The sequence below is a fragment of the Pollicipes pollicipes genome, unplaced genomic scaffold, assembly GCF_011947565.3.
Source record: "Pollicipes pollicipes isolate AB1234 unplaced genomic scaffold, Ppol_2.1 Scaffold_4219;HRSCAF=4965_pilon_pilon_pilon, whole genome shotgun sequence".
NCBI classification, from domain to species: Eukaryota; Metazoa; Arthropoda; class Thecostraca; order Pollicipedomorpha; family Pollicipedidae; genus Pollicipes; species Pollicipes pollicipes.
In genome coordinates this window covers 11,220,261-11,236,273 of record NW_023596448.1, presented here as the reverse complement: position 1 = coordinate 11,236,273, position 16,013 = coordinate 11,220,261, and the positions used below count along the sequence as shown (strand labels likewise).

General features: G+C 56.2%; 1 protein-coding gene and 1 non-coding gene across 2 annotated transcripts in view; one reads left to right on the top strand and one right to left on the bottom strand.

Moving 5' to 3' along the window:
• The first annotated feature begins 1,853 nt into the window (after positions 1-1,853).
• LOC119095815 (protein singed) overlaps positions 1,854-16,013 on the top strand; it is a 15,270-nt gene continuing 1,110 nt past the window's right edge. Inside the window, exons 1-7 of the mRNA XM_037218668.1 lie at positions 1,854-1,887; positions 2,284-2,466; positions 10,991-11,135; positions 13,355-13,637; positions 14,140-14,452; positions 14,966-15,086; positions 15,889-16,008. Coding sequence (XP_037074563.1) covers positions 2,386-2,466; positions 10,991-11,135; positions 13,355-13,637; positions 14,140-14,452; positions 14,966-15,086; positions 15,889-16,008 — 1,063 coding nt within the window. The 5' untranslated portion in view covers positions 1,854-1,887; positions 2,284-2,385. The remainder of the gene's footprint in view (positions 1,888-2,283; positions 2,467-10,990; positions 11,136-13,354; positions 13,638-14,139; positions 14,453-14,965; positions 15,087-15,888; positions 16,009-16,013) is intronic.
• TRNAL-UAG (transfer RNA leucine (anticodon UAG)) lies at positions 11,297-11,376 on the bottom strand. Its single transcript has one exon. It is a non-coding gene; the product is annotated as a tRNA-Leu (tRNA).

Here is a 16,013-nt window from a genome sequence, read left to right as displayed (position 1 = left end):
CGACGGTTGCAAGCTGCAAAGGACGCATCGATTTTTCTTCCAGATTAGCCGCGCATTTACCGAAACTGCAGTTGAGCATTGCCTGGCATGACTCGGCACTGAAAATCTTTCTTGTTGATTTTCGAAATACACTTTTCTTTTGGTACGTCCTCAACTACCCCAGCACTGTCATGTTTTTGAGGCTGTGTCAAACTCTCCGTGGTCCTCGATATGCGAGACTTTATTGAATGTGCATCCTACCTCCGGCAAGTCTGCCATTCAATCCTGACAAAGCAAGCCTTGTTCGATCTTGACGCTGACGACATCATCCTTTTTCTTAACCGATCGATTACCCTCGACTGCTCCTCGCCGGGACACGTCCCCGAAGACCCTCTCCTGGTGGCATGACGAGGGTGCCGAGTCCTCCGGCCAGCCGACCGACCAGCAGCAGGGCGGCAGGTGGACCCGGGCGCACCCCTCTGCGGGACTGCCCTGACCCGGGGCACCCCTCTGCGGCGCTGCCCTGACCCGGGGCACCCCTCTGCGGGGCTGCCCTGACCCGGGCGCACCCCTCTGTGGGGCTGCCCTGACCCGGGGCACCCCTCCGTGGGGCTGCCCTGACCTGGGCGCACCCCTCTGTGGGGCTGCCCTGACCCGGGGCACCCCTCTGCGGGGCTGCCCAGACCCGGGGCACCCCTCTGCGGGGCTGCCCTGACCCGGGCGCACCCCTCTGTGGGGCTGCCCTGACCCGGGGCACCCCTCCGTGGGGCTGCCCTGACCCGGGCGCACACCTCTGCGGGGCTGCCCTGACCTGGGCGCACCCCTCTGTGGGGCTGCCCTGACCCGGGGCACCCCTCTGCGGGGCTGCCCAGACCCGGGGTACCCCTCCGCGGGGCTGCCCTGACCCGGGGTACCCCTCCGCGGGGCTGCCCTGACCCGGGTGCACCCCTCTGTGGGGCTGCCCTGACCTGGGCGCACCCCTCTGTGGGGCTGCCCTGACCCGGGCGCACCCCTCTGTGGGACCGCCCTGACCCGGGCTGGGCAGGGAGTTGACCCCAGCTGTGTCTCTCTGCGGGCCGCCACTACCATGAGTAGGCTTGGGAGACGGACCAGGAGGCTGGCGCTGTCCCCGCGTCGGACCGCTCCGCTCCAGTGATCCCGGTCTTCGTTGACTCCTTGCCCGCGCAGGCGTACTGGCTGGAGGGTGGCCGGCGGCAGCGGATGTTCTGCTCGGCTGGCTTCGGCTTTGACTCGCCCCTGACCTGACCTAGTTATGAGGTCCTTGTCGGGTGCGGCTGGGGCTGCCCGTGGAGTTCGGCAATTGTCTGTGGACTTCAACCGGAGTTGCCTGCGGAATCCGGCGGGATTTCTGTGGAGCACAGCCGTGCTTCCTGAGAGTCGAGAAGGATTTGATGTAGACTTCAACTGTGGCATTAGGTGGAGCTCACTTCTGCTTCTTCTTTTACTTCTGCTTCATTAATACTTCTCTTTATCCGCGCAAAACTACCAACAGGCATACAAATTCATTACAATTAAATCCACTGCCCTCATCGTAACCGTCATACATGTCCCAGCTCATATTCATTCTCCTCCTTATCTCCTAACGGACCTCCTTTCCACCTAATCCGACTTCCGTCGCAGCCAAGTCCCAGCACACGCCCACGGCCGCCTCCCAGCCGTCACGGGCCGTGACGGCTCCCGGTGGCTTCGGCGGCGGCGGCGGCGGCGGCGACGGCGGCGGCCGCTCGCAACTGCTTCACGCCTGGCTGGCTGTGACTTTCCCGGGCCCGTGCCAGCGCCAGGTGGGCGCGCCTTTCCCGCCCACCGCCGCCGGCGGAAAGGCTCGGCCTAGCCGGTCGACTCTCAGACGGAGCCACACTTGACGCCGGTGAACGCTGCTGGGTGGAGGTGTGCGCTCCCGCTCCGTCCCGCTTCGTCTCGTTGCTCGCGGGGGCGGCGGTACTGTGAGCTCGTGCGGTGTTCGCTTGGTCCCAGCGAGCGGAATTTGCCTCGAAAGTGAGGCTGCTACGCGGTCGCACTCAGTTGAAGCCTTGCTCAGTTTGTCACTCTCACTGTAGCGTTTTTTCGCACGTTGATTTGGTTGGTCAGGCCTGTTCCTCAGCATTAATTTCGTTCTTCAGCAAATGCCAGTTGAAGCCCCCTGCTTGTCTGATAGGTTCGTTTTGTGCGAGAACTTTCCCGACCTCCATCTCGTCAAGACCACGTTACACTCCTTCCATGCCGTAATTTTGATAGTCTAGCATTGAGCTGTGGCTAGCTGATTGCTTTTTGTATCCATCACAGCTCAACGTTTGCAGCCGGGCACAGGTTTCAACTGCGTGCGACCCTCGTGTATAAAGGCAGCGGGTCATTCGGTGCAGGAGAGCGTCCAAAACCAAGCTAGCCATGCCGATCATGTCGATATGCCGCACGCCCGACTCGGACGGGTGGGAAGAGCTGCAGGACATGAGCTTCATCCAGCCCTACGTGAGTACGGCAGCGTCGCCACGAGCGTTTAACGTCGCCCGAGGCCAGTTTTGGGCCGCGGGCCGGCCTGGTGCGAGGACGTAGCCGGCGCACGGCTGGCATTGTCCGCTGATGACTGGCGCACCAGGGCCTGTGTGCGTCATCGTCGGAGAGCGCGTACCTGACGCAGGGCCGGCAGCCTGTGGAGGCTCTGGTCTGTCGCCCCGGGCTGCCGCGCATCTTCAAATTTACGAAACCAGTTCTTTGCTAGTCAGCTATCGTCCTCATGCGCGCATACATGCATCTCAGACAGCATGCGTGTAGCTCACTAAATTTCAGTGCTTATATTATTGGCACGTCACATCCGATGGTGTGGTGGGCTTGGCAAAATTGCACCTTCCAGCAGAGCCAGACGAGTACCTCGGCCGCTACTTATCGGCGTCTCATTGTTTCAACGGGACTTCCCGTTAGTCCGCTGCTGAACGGTTTCAACGTGAACACACAAGTGCTGGGCAAACCATCGCCTTTGCTCGAGCATGTCAGTTCCAAAACGTTTCATCCACTGACGGGCCTTGATGTCGGTGACGTGAAAGGCAACGGATGAGACACGATAGGTTAGTCTTAAAGCACGCTGCGGATGCATAGCAAGGTAACGTCAGTCAAGACAATAGAGGCAGGGATTTTAGTTTCGGCCGAGGCTCCAGCCATGATCAGAAAGCTTGCATGTGTGGCGACTCTGCTAAAATATTTTTGTCTGGGATAATGTTCCTGTGTTGGTGGTGCAAAGGATGTTTGTAATGAAAGATTTAGAGCACGTGGGTGAAGGAAGGAATATCTAATGCACCGTGTTTGGTATGAACATAAAGCCGCTGGCGCAGAGAACTGTCCAGTAGGTGACCGAGAAGTGTTACGACACAATTTTCTTTGAAAATAAAACAATAGGTTGATCCTATCAGTCAAAACTCAGTATTTTTACAAAGAATAGCACTGTTCCCACATGTTCGGCACGTTCCATCAGTGTGACGATGTAACTTCCTGCCCAAAAACATGCAGCGTGAACAATGGAGTTCGGCAGAGCTCTTAAATTTGGCAGGTTGCTGTTGCTCCGCTAGCTACAAACGCATACCACGACGTCGTTTTACACCTTTGCGTAGAAATGAAAGGAATCCAGCAAAATAAGCAACCGTATCGAAAACAGACAGCTGCTGTGTTTTTAGGACATGATTCTCAACGACCGCAAATGCGGCATTACTTTGTCCGCATGGTCGTAGCAGTGACGCCGGGAAAACGCCATTCGTTAATTAAAGGGGATGTTTCACACTAAAAGATGTTAAAGCAGGCATCATATATGATGAAACAAGCTCACTTGTAGGTATTGGTATTCGTTTTTAGTAAAAAAGACTGCTCCATACAGCACGATTCTCTGTTAAGTAAACATACTCCCCTAATGCGCCATGGTTTGATGACGTCATCTTACCTTCTACGACATTGAGAGCCAATTGACGGCCGTTGTATCGGTAAATCACGCTCACGAACGCCAGATATGAACGCCCGACAGTTTTATCTTTTAGCCTTGATCACTACATGGCTTATGAAATGACAGGATGTGGAGTACGTTATTATGACGTCATGAACGCCAAGATGACTTAGAAATACTCTCCCCGATATACCCTTCCCCATTTTCGTGGGCGTGTAGCTCAGCAACTAAAGCGGCTTAGGTCTTAATAAGGGTAGAATGGTGAACAGCACTGAAATGTCTTCATTATAGCAATATCAGTTCAAAATCTCATAGCAATGTGGAACACTCCGTTTAATCTATAACTCGTGTTGTGGTGCTCGGTCGTCAGTTATCATGCGCCTTGATAGGTCGGCCTTCGTAACACGTGCGCAGGCAGGCGTCGTCAAAGAACGGGCCGCATCCGTGAGGCGTGGGGGCTGTGACCAACTGTGGATAACGCACGATTTGTTCGCATTGCGATGGCATTCATCCGCTGCCGATGGCGATGACACCCTGGCCACTGAGAAGGCCACCATCAGCAGCCAACAGGCCTCAGCCGTCGGCCGCTGGCGATGGCGATGTACGCCCTGGCCACTGAGAATGCCACCATCAGCAGCCAACAGGCCTCAGCCGTCGGCCGCTGGCGATGGCGATGTACGCCCTGGCCACTGAGAAGGCCACCATCAGCGGTCGCCAGGCCTCAGCCATCGGCCGATGGCGATGGCCATGACACCCTGGCCACTGAGAAGGCCACCATCAGCAGTCGCCAGGCCAGGCCGTCGGCCGATGGCGATGGCGATGGCGATGTACGCCCTGGCCACTGAGAAAGCCACCATCGGCAGTCGCCAGGCCTCAGCCATCGGCGACTGACCTTGCTCAAATCCACCACTCAGTCACCGCGCACGAACTGTGAGGCATTGTGCCTAAACATTGAAATGCTTAATGCGGAGCTCAGCATTTGACGAAATGAATCAACGGTTGTTGTTCCTCCATTGCGAAGCATGCAACAGACTAATGATGCTCTTTTGTTGCCCAAGAACTAGCACAAACATGGCTACGAGCCTTCTCGCTGGTTAGATTTACAGCCGCTCATTATCGCCGGACCAAGGGCTGTGGGCTCAGCCTCTACAGCATAGCGAACCACTGAAGCAGTGAAGTTTTTGTCCCGTGTCCGTCCCAGTATAACATCGGAATGGATCGGTCGTTTAGTTTCCTACCAGAGGGCCATTAACTTCAGCGATCATGGCTATAGACGGTCGCTTAGATGAGCCAGGTGTGGGCGTGATCTGACGACTCATCATTATTCCAGCTGTCGGTCTATAAAACGCCGCCACAAATAACCCCTGTCCGAGTTTCTAGGCCATCTGAGACGTTGCTGGAGGCGGACCATACACGGTTGCCGGTGATAGGACCGGCTGGGCGTCCCATTTGTAGACAGCGCTATGCATGGTATACTACTAGTTATGAAATAGTTAAGAAGCGTCGCAAAATAAATTATCTGGATGGGGATATATGCTACTATTTTGAGAGCATTTTCTGCCCACAACGAATGTTGCCTCGCGTCTTTTCGTGGTACCTGCGAGCAGGAAGTTCATGTCCAGGGCAGATCCAGAGCACAGCTTCAGACAAAAATACTCTTGAGTGAATCGTGGGCCTCAAATCCGAGGAGTGTGATGGAAGTGATGAAATCGGTGTTGCTAATATCCGCTAGCGACTGATCGCACTCAGCACGTTTCGCATAGCGACTCGTAGTGGAACTGGACGAGGAAAGTCAGGAAACTATAGAAGAACAGAGACGCCTGTGTTTTATGATTGGAAACAAGCCGAATGTCGAGATGGATACATTCATAAGTTTTTCAGGATAGACGGACTAAAACCAGCCAACTTGCTATCCACATGGCGTGCATCTTCTCTTCAGCGATGGGTGAATTATGACATGGCCCCCATGGTCCCAGGGTCCCATAAGTCACAGCTTCCATCAGAAAAGCGTGCGTTCGTGGCCTGGACACCGTTCTGCCGCCGTAGGCTAGGTTCGGACATGAAACAGCCGCTGAGCAATTTTCTTTGGCCATCGCAGCATTTAGCCTCGAACCACAGCTTTTACTTCAGGTTTTCCCAGTGCCTCGTTTACAGCATGTTTACATACCAAGCCCGCTCAGCTCGCTGCCATAGCACGCAGTGTGCTACAAGTGTCCACTCTCCCCAGCTTGAGTCTGCCACTCGGGATTCCCCGTCAACCCTGCACTATCTCCCGAAGGGCATCCCAGCGTCCGGAGCGGTGCGTACGTCCGGCGCGGCGACGCTGATGGAACTCGCCCCGCGTGGCGGCGGCGGCGTCAGCCATTGTTTTCTAATGGCGCCTGCAGCTGTCGCCGCAGCGCCGTCCGATTTCCCGCGGCCAGCACGCCAGCTGCAGCTGCGCCGCGCTTCGCTTTCGTCCTCTGGCGACCCAGTAACGGGCTGACACGGGCGCAGCCGGGTCCCAGCCGGGTCCCAGCCGCGTCCCAGCCGGGTCCCAGCCGGGTCGCAGCCGGGTCGCAGCCGGGTCGCAATCGGGTCCCAGCCGGGTCGCAGCCGCATCCCAGCCGGATCCCAGCCGGGTCGCAGCCGGGTCGCAGCCGGGTTCCAGCCGGGCCGCAGTCGGGTCGCAGCCGGGTCGCAGCCGGGTCGCAGCCGGGTCCCAGACACCTGAGGCATTCGGGCGGGGTCGTCTGTCCAGCCTGCGCTCAGGCGCTGACGTCCCTGGTAGTGGCGAGCTGTGGCGCTGACGTCCCTGGTGGTGGCGAGCTGTGGCGCTGACGTCCCTGGTGGTGGCGAGCTGCGGCGCTGACGTCCCTAGTGATGGCGAACTGCGGCACTGACGTCCCTGGTGTTGGCGAGCTGTGGCGCTGACGTCCCTAGTGTTGGGGAACTGCGGCACTGACATCCTGGTGGTGGCGAGCTGTGGCGCTGACGTCCCTAGTGTTGGAGAACTGTGGCGCTGACGTCCCTAGTGTTGGGGAACTGCGGCACTGACGTCCCTGGTGGTGGCGAACTGTGGCACTGACGCCCCTGGTGGTGGCGAACTTTGGCACTGACGTCCCTAGTGGTGGGGAACTGCGGCACTGACGTCCCTGGTGGTGGCGAACTGCGGTGCTGACGTCCCTGGTGGTGGCGAGCTTGGTCTGGCACGTGTCCGGGTCTTGCTACGGTAACAACATTGTACCATTCAACGTCCTCCGCGATTCTCCGAACATCATCACACTATCCTCCGAGCATCACCACATTATGCTTGCGGACGTCCTCACGGGTGTAGAACCATCAAAGAGCTGTCCTGGCAGCTGTTGATGCGTCATCACCGGGTCACGGCAGTGGACGAGTGCGGTCCGTAGAATTTCGCACATTCAAACTAACCTGTATCATAATGTAAACCGTTATTTCACCTAACATGTACAATTTATCATCATAAGCCGCGCCGTTTTTTGCATCGTTCCGTTCTTCCAATGCAGCGTCTTGGGATCTTTGGGCGCAACTATTCAGGGCAGCTTCGATGGCAGTCCATGCACAGCGCGGCGTGGAGGACCCTGACCGCGGCGGCCCACGCAGTCCCAGCCTCTGCTGCACCGGAGCCTGGCTGAGTTCTCGATGTTAAGTCGTTCCGATAGTCCGTGGTGCTGTGATGGTCATCATCAGTGCCGCCTTTCAACCGTGCCTTCTTTGTCGAACAGCAGAGCGCCGTCCTCGGATTCGGTTGTGTCGAGGGTGCCGCTGCTGAGCTTGCGAGAGAGACGGAAGGGAAAGAACGATCCAGATGCCGTGGAAGCCCGTGGAACGAAGCCGCGGACTGATCTCGCAATTCTGGCGTGGTGTTTAATCGTTTCAAGACGTGGTTTGTCCCATAAGTTTGACTCTGACAGCTTCCTTGACTTTTGCTAGGGTGCGAGAGGAATGCTCAAAGTTGTCCTTATTCGGGGGTTGTTGGGCTTTTGCTAGTGTGTGAGAGGAATGATCGAAGTCGTCCTTATTCGAATGGCGGGCGCTATAAGCCAGGCGGTGGTGCAGGCGCTTGTATCGGCGTGCGTCTGATGGCATTTGCTGCTCAAAATGACAACCGATTTATAAAGAAAGCTTTGCTATGTTATGATTCACAGGCCTGTACAGACCACGCAATAACTTTTATTTGGGTGAAGCATGCTTTGTCAAGCAATTTTCCACACTTCCCACACAATTTTTATAGTATGCTGTCTTATGGTGGTGAGCTGCTGTTGCGTTGTTGGCAGAGATAACACGGCAGTAAGTGAAGCATAATGGCTGATGTTTATGTCTCGCAGGGCGTGCTTTTAACAAGCACCTTAAGTGTGGAAGCTCTTCCCAGCTCTTGAAGGCCTTCATTTTTATAGAACTGGCTATGGCTTTTTTTGAATGGCTTCATTTTATTTATTGAATGGCTTCAGGCTTGAAGGCCATTTGTTTTTATAGAACCATTTTTGTAAAGCCTGCCCGCTTCATAACAATTTTCAAGAGGAGATATCAGTGTTTGACGGCTCTATCCTACACGCGCACACACAACTTTCACGCTGGCGTCTGCCTGATCGCACTCTCCAGTCCAGTTGGAGGCCGGCTGGAGCCGTTGTGGCGACACCGACAGCCTGACCAATGAGCCGACAGCCTGTGTCCGCAGTTGTTTTCCATTGGTGAAGCTCGCCTGACCTGCTTTTGCACCTGGCTTCGTTCAGGAGCTGGAGTGTTACCAGCCTGGGTCCGTCGATATGAATCGGCTCCTTTGTCTTACTCCAGTCAGAGTTGGACTCATCGAGATTTGTGTTCGTTTAAAGCGTTGTCTTATCCTGACGGCTATCGGTATCATCACTATGAGTTGACTTCAGGGAACTTGATGTGTTGCACTGTCACCGAACATGGTCATAGTGTCTGTCTCCGATATGTTATCGGTCGCGCACACCCCTCCAAAGATGTGCTAGAAGCAAACGATATATGCGCGTCTTTCCCGCAGTCTGAAAATGACGTCACATCCGGACTTAAAGCATGCACCGCTACTGTTGACAAATGTGGCGCCAATGACTCAGCTGCAGCGCAGCGTGGGCGTCGGGGTGGTCCTGGTCATGCTGCTTGCCATGTAAATCAACACGCCCAGCTGTGCGCTGGACAAGCTTGTCGACGCATGGACCGCCATGTCCTGGTGACGTCAGATGTCGTATCGCAGGCATTGATAGTGTCACGAGATATTGACTCACTTTCCCTGGCCTAACGTGACGTATGCGTGCGTGCGTTCTGCCTGGAGACGCCACACACTTGTCTTACCGCGCCTGTCACATACAAGACGAACCGCCTCCACCCGATTGTACTGCCTATTGCTTTATCTCTCCGTATGTTGGTTCCAGTCCTGCAAATGCTTGCGCAATGTGCTCTGCGCACACATCATTTCCCAAACATTCAGCATCTCGACGCGACCGTGTCGTGTCCAGTGGTGTTGCCAGGTTTTTGGGCCCTACGGTCGTGGCTGAAGCGGCAACAGGCGTGCGGGGCTAAAAAAAAAAAAAACTTTACTATCATGCCCCCATCTTCGCCGGATTTCGGAAAAGTACCCCGAATTGGTGTGTCTCAGTTCGACGCTTCTGGACGGCCGGGTGATGACCCACTGCCCTCCTCCCCTCCCGTCCTGGCGACGCCCATGGTCACGCCCCACCGCGGTCCACACATAACGTGGGGCGACACGACTGGTACGGTGAGTCGGCGCGTCACGGCCGGGACGCCGCCGCCGCTGGCCGGGTCATGGGAATACACGGTCGGCAGCCATCCGGCGGCCGCGGAATTCCCTGTGAGCAGGCGCGGGGTTCGGCGACTCGGCCTGTGATCAGCTGACTGCTGTTGTTAGCAGCCGATCCCAGCTACCTAGGGTTGCTGGACCAATTGGGGAGCTTGCGGCGACACTCTTCTGGTGGCTACACACAGACGGTAGCGGCAGAGCTTGTCGTTCAGGGTGAAAGAAAGGTGCAGCCTGAACAATGACGCCTGGAACGCCGGCCTGGAACGCCAGCCTGGAACCTGGCTCAAAAAGAGAGAGAGAAAATATTTCGAGCATTAGGAATTCAGGAGCGAGGAAAGTTTTCACGGCCGCAGTTCAGATTCTCCAAGAGTTATAGGGCAAACTAGCTGGAAAGGCGGGTACAACATGAAATAACGGAATACATGTACCTAGCGTATGTCCGATACAAAGTTCACCAGCAGGACGCCTGACGCTGCACGTTCCACCGAGCTCAGTGATGACATGCCGTCCAGTCCAGCAATGTTGCCGTGTCCCGCGGCGTCATTCCACGCGTGCTTCGGTGGCGGCGTCACGCTCGGCTCCAGCAGACAGCGAACGGCCACTGTTTACACCGCTCGTTAGCCGTTTATTTTTCGGTCCGGGTGGCGCTGGGAGATCGCGGCGAACATCCGTGCTGTGCCGCCGTTCGAGCCCGGGCCAGAGTAGGCAGCGAGCTGCCGCGTGAGCAGCGGCCAGCCTCACCACGCGTGTAACGAGGCAGTGCCATGAGAGGCACGCGCTGTCGCGAGACCTTGTTGCCGTTATATTTGCAGGGCGTGTGATGTTTCGCGCGATGCGTGGGTGGGGCGCTAGAGCAAAAAACAGCGATAAGACAAAGAAATCCGTAGCGAGGAAGAACAGTTCAATCCACTCCGCTGCAACCGGCGGCCAGGTCCGTCGATTGTCACGGAGGTATTTTGCGGCGTTTAGTGGCTGTTGGTCTGGTCGACAGTCAGCCTTTTAAACGGCGGCAGAGGAAGACAATCGATTAAATACATTCCCAGCATGCAACGCCGCAGCATTGGAACCGTCCAGTCCACAATCGATCGAGGAAGACAATCGATTATATATTTTTCCTAACGCGCAGCACCACAGCATTGGAGCCGTCCAGTCCAGAGTATGCTACCCCCAGTCCGAAATGGCCCCTCGAACCCCAAGGTCCCGTGGTGAGCAGGCGGCGCTGCATGGCTCACTCGGGCCGACACCACCTGGAGCGGGTGGCTGACCTCCGGCCTCTGTTGCAGCTGGACAAGATGAACGGGTCCGGCCACGGCACTAATGGGTCTGCTGGGACGCCGGACGATGAGCGAGCCTGGACCATCGGCGTCATCAACTCGCGTGCCAAGTATCTCACTGCGGAAACGTTCGGATACAAGATCAACGCCAACGGTGGGTGAAAGGCGATTGGCGGCGCACGTTCATTGATACATTATCCCGGAGCTGGATACCCAAGCTGGCGACCCAAGCTATAATACATTCTCTGCTGACGTGATTGTCTGGTTACATGAGTAAAGGTATACTCAGGTACGTGTGTGATTTGGAAAACTGTCTGGCAGCGGTGGGATTCGAACCCACGCCCTTTCGGACTGGTGCCTAAAACCAGCGCCTTAGACCACTCGGCCACGCTACCACGGAGGCATGGCGTGTCGGGTTGCGCAAGATTGGAAGCGAATTAGCAGCCGCTTGCCTTTTGACTTTTCTTGCTGGATTCCGGGCATGTTTCTTTGTTTGTGGGTCTCTACATCAAGCAAGTGGTGTTTATTGAAATTCCAAGCCGGAGCTCCAAGCCTACACTCGCATTTTGTCAAGATACACTCACTGCGAACTGTCAGCATGTGTGGCTTTGGGTTTAGCGTACCTGCTATGCGTGGACGCATGCCTCTGACTAGGCCCGTTCTAATGGTGGCGAATTTCTACGACCGTAGCCCCATGCAGTAAGCGAACGGCCACCGCCGCTTGGTGGTGGCGCTGCTTTCGAATCTGCGGACAACACTGTCCGTGCACCGTCACTCGTTCAGGATAAGGGATTAGGGTAGATTGATTGGGGCTGGAGCTGAAACAATAAAGTTCTCTTGACCTACTCCCAAATCCTGATTTCTCCCCGGATTCCAGCCACTGCTGTTTTCGTTCCGGATGTTGAAATTTGAAATAATGTTTGTCTAGCTCTGAAACTGCTTTGATGTTGAGCAATACCACCTCATTTGGAGCCGACGTGATTGTGATGATGAGTATGTATGATGATGATGGTATCGATGGTAATGTGTTTAGGTACTTAGCGTATCAGCACTTCAGACACTTGCTGCATTTCATATGCCCAGTATTCCCTTCTTTTGATTGAGGGGCTCAAGTCAGCACGGGGGGTGGGGGTGGGGGGGGGGGTGGGGGGGTGGGGGTGGGGGGGGGGGGGGTCTGCCCCCCGAAAGCATACAAAGTGACACCCTTGATCTTACTGGTATGATCATAGTCATGCACCTTTAAGATTGGGGACGAATCAGAGCTGGAGGATCAAATTTAACTCTGGAACAAGCAGCCTGACCTGAAAATGGCTTTTGAATAGAAAAAACGAGAAAACGTGCATCTTACGGGCAAAACTGGATGAAAATGGCATTCCGAGAAAGTTGGAGCGGACATGTCCACAGCCCCCTTTCCCTCCCAGTGGTTACGCCCATTCTTGTCCCCTGACCGTATGTTCCCTATGGCGGCGAAGCCATGATTTCGCCCAGCAGCAGGCCAAATCGGGGCACTGGGGCCCTTTTAGCCAACGGATCCCACTTCGTCGCCGTAGGGACCCTGCTTTTGGATTCGGAGCCTTAGGCTCGGATGCAACCTCGTTGGATGCCTAGGGCCATTTTTTATGTTTTGGAGGCCCTACGGGTGACTTCAGTTGCCAGTAATTTCTGGGGCATTCGGCTCTCGGGGGTCCTCACCACCTTCAGACCGGGTGAGGGGTCATGATCCCCGAATCTCCATCTGCGTGCGCCACTGCGGAACACGTGGCACCGCCTGCTCCATGCCGTGTTCTGTGATCTTCTTGCGTTTGACAGGGACTCTTCTGTACGCTGTGGCGGTCCAGCTCTTACGCTCTCCCTGAAATCGCTTTGTGTTGTCAGACCCAACCGTTACACTTCGGAGATTGCGGGGAAAATGTGGTTTCACCGTGTTTATAAAAAACAACGCCACGCGGGCATGTTAACATTTTTTAGTGGGAATGGTGTGGTAAGGCTGCTTACAGTTCCACGGCTTCCAGAATGTCTGGGCGTGATAAATAATCAGTAAACGTGTTGACAAACGCTAAAATTTGCACTGTCTACTGGTTCATGTTTTATGTAATGGCTGAAATGGCTACGAGCGAGGCCGCAGCCGGTAAGCCGCGTGTGTACTGTGATAAAATATTCAGCTGAGTGTCGCGGCCCATTCTAGTCGCGGATCGCGGCCCAACTACGGCCTGGTGGATCGTAGCTGCCCTTCTCTCTGGCCGGGGTCGCAATGCGCTGTTTCTGATACGCTGAGGGAGGGGGGGGAGAGGAGAAAGGAAGAACCGAGGAAAGAGGGGCAGCGTTTTCGTCGCCTTCGAGTGCTATATAGACGATACGCCTTCTTCGCTGCAGGCGTTTCCTTGAAGAAAAAGCAGCTGTGGACGCTGCAGCCGACCGGACAGCGCGACCACGTGAGCCTGCGCTCCCACCTCGGCAAATACCTGGCCGTCGACAGCTTCGGCAACGTCACGTGCGAGGCCGACGAGCTGGAGCCGGGCGCCGTGTTCGAGATCGCCGTGGCCGACGACGGCAGTGGCCGCTGGGCCTTTAAGAACGTGGAGCGGAAGTACTTCTTGGGCGCCGGCGGCGATAAGCTCCTGTGCAACGCCAAGACACCCTCAGACGGAGAGCTTTGGTGCGTTGCTGGGAGGGGCCGTGGATGACTAATGGTTGGTTGGGTGGGGATTAATGACAGGATGTCGGAGGTGCTCCTGCGACTAGCCTTGCTTTACAGCTCGAGGATGACCCGCTTTGTATTTCGTTAAGCCTACACTGACAGTGGAAGGAAATGCTGTTGTAGCGCTAAGAAAATCTAGTTGCGGTTTAAAACTGTGTAGATATTGTTAACTCATTATTTAACATCAGAACGTGGTTGCGTTGAGGGGATCAAAGGAAGGAAATAGTATTTGCGTGGAGGGAAAGGGAAGGGAATTTAGAATGCACACAACTCGCCCGCTAACACCTCACATCGCGGTGCAGCAAAGACGGGAAAGGCACCCTCTTGTGGTCTGCGTGTTCTTGCTTTGGAATTCAAACTCCGCTCGTCGTATGCCTGCGGTCGTCTCGCTGACGAGGCCCGCCGCTGGGTAGTACCTTCACCCGACGCCTGGTCACTGACGCCGCCTCGCCGTCGCCAGGTACATTCACCTGGCAGCTCGGCCCCAGGTCAACGTGTACAGCGTGGGACGCAAGCGGTTCGCGCACCTCTCCGAGTCCCTGGAGGAGATCCACGTGGACGCCAACATCCCCTGGGGCGAGGATACGCTCTTCACGCTCGAGTTCCGCGACAACCACTACGCCGTGCACACGTGCAACAACCTATACCTGCACCGCGATGGGCGACTGCAGAGCTCCTGCTCCGAGGACTGTCTCTTCGCCATCGAGTACCACAACGGCAGCCTGGCGCTGCGTGACCGCTCAGGCCGCTACCTTTCTCCCATCGGCTCCAAGGTGAGCTGACTGTGCGTTGGGTCACGCTGGAGGCAGATACCGCTTCACTGCCGTCTCTAGCTCTAGTTCACTAGTTCTTGGGTCACAAGGGAAACAGCTGCCACTCCCTCATCGCCTCAGATGTGAGGTCACTGCGTCATGGGTTGCAAGGGAAGCAGCTGCCACTCTGTCAGTGGCTTTGAAATGCACTGTGCACCTTCAATATCGCGATGGAGGCATGGGACGGAGACCGCTTCTGCACCAGGCATTTAGCCAAAGTTGTCCTCATGGAAAAGCTAAATGTCGAACGTTCTCTGAAATGCTGTAAGTTTAGATCGAATTTCCGAGAACTTGCCCATGAGCTAATGTAGAGCTGCTGTTATAGCGCGGTGGCACTGCCCTTGGTTACGCCCCTGGTCTGCACTGGTGCTCCGTGCCAGACTTCGGCCTAGTCCTGACGTGTCGGGCACCACACAAGGCTGCCTCCACGTCGTCGCCTGAAGGCTGACCTCTGTCTTCTGACGGCGTCGGCAGGCCCTACTTAAGACACGTGCCCAGGCAGTGACTAAGGACGAGCTGTTCTCGCTGGAGAACTCTCTGCCCCAGGCCTGTTTCGGCGCCGTGCTCAACGACCGCTACGTCAGCGTCAAACAAGGTCAGCCCGGGTCACCGCGAAGTCGTAACGGAGTCAGCTCCGGGTTAGCGGGAGATCGCAACGGGATCAGCTCCGGGTCAGCAGATAACAACGGGCTCGACGTGGGGAAAATGTCTGCAGTTTCGGCAGTGCACTTCCTGTTCAGGCCGGGGATGGCCCGTGGTAGAAGGCTTTTGGGAGAGGGGGCCATTCCTTGCCACGATACTCCGCCCTCGGGTACGATCCTGCATCGACGGAAGGGTATGCGTAAAGTCGCATCGAGCGTTGCACTGAGACGTCGCAAAGCTGCATCGGGCGTTGCCCTGACATGTCGTAAAGCTGCATCGGGCGTTGCCCTGACATGTCGTAAAGCTGCATCGGGCGTTGCCCTGAGATGTCGTAAAGCTACATCGGGCGTTGCCCTGAGACGTCGTAAAGCTGCATCGGGCGATGCCCTGAAGCGTTGCAAAGCTGCTTATGGCGCTGCCCTGAAACGCCAGTATTCTATTCCACCTCAAGACACTTTCGTGGCTCGAATACCCTTGGGCGGACGTCGCTTTCAGCTGGCGTTGACTGGTGGAGAACAAGCGGCACATTGCACAAGGTAACGTCGCTGTCCTTGTCGGGCGGCGATGTTAGGCACATTGGTGCGCCCACAAGAGCAGTTCGCGGCCACGAAAGTAACGTAAGCCACCATGCTCCAGACTGCCCAACCAACCAAAGGATCAGGGTCGCATCGGAGACCCCAACGGCGTGGTTTTTCCCGCCGGTATCCGCGGCTTCTCCGTGGTGACCTGGGCTCGTGGACGCCTCGCTTCGCCAGGCGTTGACGTGACGGCCAATCAGGAGGAGGTGGGAGAGCACGAGCGCTTCCTGATGGAGTACGACCTGGCCACGCGACGCTGGTACATCCGCACCATGCACGACAAGTACTGGACGCTCGGCACC